Source organism: Orycteropus afer, unplaced genomic scaffold (assembly GCF_000298275.1).
Source record: "Orycteropus afer afer isolate SDZICR_OR568_19922 unplaced genomic scaffold, OryAfe1.0 scaffold00210, whole genome shotgun sequence".
NCBI lineage: Eukaryota > Metazoa > Chordata > Mammalia > Tubulidentata > Orycteropodidae > Orycteropus > Orycteropus afer.
In genome coordinates this window covers 1,876,386-1,881,046 of record NW_006921797.1, presented here as the reverse complement: position 1 = coordinate 1,881,046, position 4,661 = coordinate 1,876,386, and the positions used below count along the sequence as shown (strand labels likewise).

The window sequence follows — 4,661 nt, the reverse complement described above, 5'->3', positions numbered from 1 at the left end:
AGAGGTTAAGGCATTTAGCTATTAAACCAAAAGATTGGTGGGTTGAACCCACCAGCTGCCCTGTGGGAGAAAGATGAGGCAGTCTACTTCCGTAAAGATTTACATTCTTGGAACCCGACCGGGCATTTCTACTCTGTCCTATAAGATCACTACGAGTCGGAATCGACTCAACGGCAATAGGTTTGGTTTTGGTTTATTATTTATCACTAATGAAATTGTTCTGTGAATATATAATACCACAAAGAGTTTAAGGAGTAGAATCTATATTCAAAGGCTATTAAGCTACAGGAGTTATATTCCCAAAGTCACTTGTTTTATCTTCCAAACAGCTAAAGGAACTCAGCTCTCAGGAGTAGCTCCTCATACCAAAGTCTAGAGAAGAGTTTATATTGTCTCTGCAGAGAGGTAAGAAAGGGCAAACTCAAGAAACTTACCTTACTACTGAAGACAAAATATAAGTGGGGTTAACTGCAATAAAGAAATAAATGCTTTAAAATATTTCTTTTAATCTGGAGCTTAGCCTGAACATTCAAAATCCTTTACCCTAGAATTATGAGAAATACAAAGACAAAAAATAAAACATAACAATATTTGTTTTATCATTTCATGATAAAACACAACTGAAGTCAATGAGAAATCTCAAGGGTCACAAAATATCAAGAAGGTTGGTTGTCCAAAAGTATTTGCCCAATTGGACTCTCAGGGGCATTTAGGACAATTTCTGCACATGACAACTTCCACTCTGACACTGTTTCACCCTGACACTGAGTGATTTCTGGTTTGGGTTCACCAGGCCAAATCCTCATGCCACATGTCTCACCTGTGGAGGAACAGAAGCAACTGGAGTAGCCACAGGCTCCACTGCATTGCTCATTCTGGCAGGAGGAGGACAGCTATTTGCTGCATAATAATTTCGGAGTTTCTTACCATGATTTTTACCCTAGAAGTAAAATAAAATGAGTAATCACTATGAGTAAATTTTGTCCAAATGAGTTAATCAATGTATTCACTTAACGAAAAAAACAATATTCCTCATCGGGAGCAAAGAAGAGTGAAGAAAATCAAAGACAAATGGGAACAATTAGCCCAAAGGACTAATGGACCATGTGAACCCTAATCTATATGACCCAGCGACCATAAGAATTAGATCATGCCTGGCTACCAATGCCCACCACTCGAAAGGGATCAAAATTGGAGATCCTGGATAAAGTGGGAGAAAAATGTGAAACAAAACTCAAAATCATAAAAAAGACCAGGCTCACTGGCCTGACAGAGACTGGTAAAACCCCCAAGACTATAGCCCCAAGTCACCCTTCAGGCCTAGAATTGATCTCACTCCCCTGGCTTAACTCTCAGCCAAACAATAGATGCCTACAAGCTGAACACCTGCTCCAGGGAGATGCACTCCTTAGAACAATCAACCATGGGACATCAGAAGGGCACCATTTGCACAGGGGTAAATGTAGGAAGCCAGGCATGCACAGGCAAGAAGGACACAGGGAAAGGGTAACCACAGGGAGGAAGTGGGAGGTGAGATGTTATACTGTGGGAAATGTAACCAGTATCACAAAACAAAATGTGTGTATGAACTGTTGAATGTAAAACAAATGTGGTTTGTAAAATTTCACCCAAATCACAAAAAGTGAAAAAAGAAAAAAAAGCAATACTAACTACACTAATCACAACACTGAAGGTAAAAAGACCACTAGCCAGATTTTGATTACTTAAAAAAAAAAAAAAAAAGTGCTTCTTCCATGCAAAGAATAAAAGCCCTGCCCCAAATGACCCAAATTTTCAGAGAACAGTTGATACCAATTCAACTAAAACTGTTACAGAACATAGAAAAGAATACTCCCCAATTCACTCTATGAAGCCAGCATGATACTGATGTCAAAGCCAGACCAAGATACCACAGAAACAGAAAAAGACCACTATCTGTTATGGATATAGATGCAAAAATCCTCAACAAAATTCTAGCCAACAGAATTATTCAAAAAAAAAAAAAATCATGATCAGATGGGATTCATACCAGGAATACAAGGGTGGTTTGATACTAGAAAATCAATCAATATAATTCATCATATAAATAAAACAAAGAAAAAACAAATCAAAGGATCATATCAATTGACCCAAAAAAAAGGCATTTGATAAAATTCAAACACCCTTCTCTGATTAAAAACTCTCAGCAAAACAGAATAGATGGGAAATTCCTCAGCATAATTAAGGGCATATATGCAAAAACCAAAAACCAACATTATTTTCAAGGAGAAAGTTTAAGAGCAATCCCCTTGAGAACAAAAATGAGACAAGGATGCCCATTATCACCACTCTTATTCAATATTGTACGAAAAGTCCTAGCCAGAGCAATAAGGTAAGAATGGTAAATAAAGGGCATTCAAATTGTAAAGCAAGAAGTAAAACTATCCCTATTTGTAGATGACATGATCCTATAGATAAATATTCCTAGAGACTCCCAAAGAAAGTTACTGGCACTAATAGAAGGATTCAGCAAAGTGGCAGAGTACAAGATCAACACACTAATAAGAACTCCGAAAAGGAAATCAAGAAAGCAATACCATTTACAATAATCCTCAAAAGGATGCAATCACTAGGAATAAACCTAACCAGGAATGTAAAAGACTCATACAAGGAAAAGTACAAAACACTACTACAGAAAACAAAAGAGACCTGCATAATTGGAAGAACATTCCATGCTCATGGATTGGAAGACTTAGTATTGTGAAAATGTCAATACTACCCAAAGAAATCTACAGATATAAGGCAATCCCAATCCAAATCCCAAAGGTCTTTAATAAAATGGAAAAACTAATCTCCAACTTTACACAGAAAGAAAAGAGTTTCCAAATAGCTAAAGCAACACTGAAGGAAAAAAATCAAAATAGGAGACCTCACACTTCCCAATCTCAAAATTTACTATACAGCCACAGTAATCAAAACAGCGTGGCACTGGTTCAATGACAGCCACATAGACCAATGGACTAGAATTAGTAACCCAGAAGTAAATCTTTCCATCTACTGGCAACTGATCTTTGACAAAGGATCAAAGATCATTAAGTAGGGAAAAAACAGTCTCCTTTAACAAATGGTGCTGGCAAAATTGGATATTCATTTGCAGAAAAATGAAACAGGATCTATATCTAACACCATTCACAAAAACTAATTCAAAATGGATCAAAGATCTAAATGTTAAAGTTAAAACTATAAAGTTCCTGGAAGACAACATAAGGATAAAACTAGGGAACCTAATTTTTGGCACAGTCTATCAAACATTTTTAACAATGCACAAACAACAGAAAATAGATAACTGGGACCTTCTAAAAATTAAATACTTATGCTCATAAAAAGACTCTACCACAAGAGTAAAAAGAGAACCTACAGACTGGGGAAAAAAACTCTTTGGAAATAACATGTATGATAATCTAATCTGATTATCTAATCTCTATATAAAAAACTTCAACAACTCAACAAACAATCCAATCAAAAAATGGGAAAAAGACATAACAGACACTTCACCAATGAGGACATTCAGGTGACCAACAAACACATGAAAAGATGTTCATGATTAACAGCCACTTGTTGTTGTTGTTATGTGCCGTCGAGTCAGACCCGACTCATAGCGACCGCTCCTTGGGTTTCCGAGGCAGTATCACTACAGAAGTAGGATTGCCCAACCTTCCTTCCGAGAAGTGGCTGGTGGGTTTGAACTGCCAGCCTTCTGGTTAGCAGTCAAGTGCCTTAGCCACTATGCTACCACAGCCACTAGAGAGATGTAATCAAAATTAAAATGAGATAACATCTCACCCTTGCAAAACTGGCACTGATTTAAAAAAAAAAAAAATGCTGGGGAGATTGAAACTCTTATACCCTGCTAGTGAATTGTAAAATGGTACAACCACTATGAAAACCTCAAAAAGCTAGCAATACCTTATGATCCAGCAATCCCACTCCTAGGTATAAATCCAATAGACATAAGAGCAGTAACACGAATAGACATATGCACACCTATGTTCGCAGCAGCATTATTCACAATAGCAAAAAAGATGGAAACAATCTAAGTGTCCATCAAGGGATGAGTGGATAAATGAATTGTAGTACATACACAGAATGTAATACTCACAACTAGAAAGAATAATGAGGAATTTGTGAAATATAACATGATGAATCTAGAGGACACTGTGCTGACTGAAATAAGTCAATCACAAACAGACAAATATTATATGATCTCACTGTTATAAAAAGTCAACTATGGGTATACACACAGAAAGCAACATTCTTTGATGGTTACCAGTGATGGGAGGGGGAAGAAGGGAGAATCACTTTGTAGATAGCAGACCCTTATAATTTTTGGTGATGGGAAAGACAGTACTAAATATAGGTGAAGTCTGTACTACCTGACCAAGGTAAATGAAGACACTAACAAGTACACAGGAATAAGGGTCAATTTCAGTAAATGCCATATACAATTTTGCAACAACCAAAAAATATGTGTAGGTACACAGGTAGATATGTATGCATATATGTGTCAAGAAAACCATATGAGAGTACATGCACTTGCATGTATGGGTATATCTGTTGTTGTTGTTGTTGTTAAGTGCCGTCGAGTCGTTTCCGACTCATAGCAACCCCATGCACAGCAGAAC

At 37.0% G+C, this 4,661-nt stretch overlaps 1 protein-coding gene across 1 annotated transcript in view; it reads right to left on the bottom strand.

Moving 5' to 3' along the window:
• Positions 1 to 4,661, bottom strand: part of ZMAT3 (zinc finger matrin-type 3) — a 51,277-nt gene that overhangs the window by 6,333 nt on the left and 40,283 nt on the right. Inside the window, exon 2 of the mRNA XM_007948283.2 lies at positions 821 to 940. Within this exon, the coding sequence (XP_007946474.1) occupies positions 821 to 940 (120 nt within the window). The remainder of the gene's footprint in view (positions 1 to 820; positions 941 to 4,661) is intronic.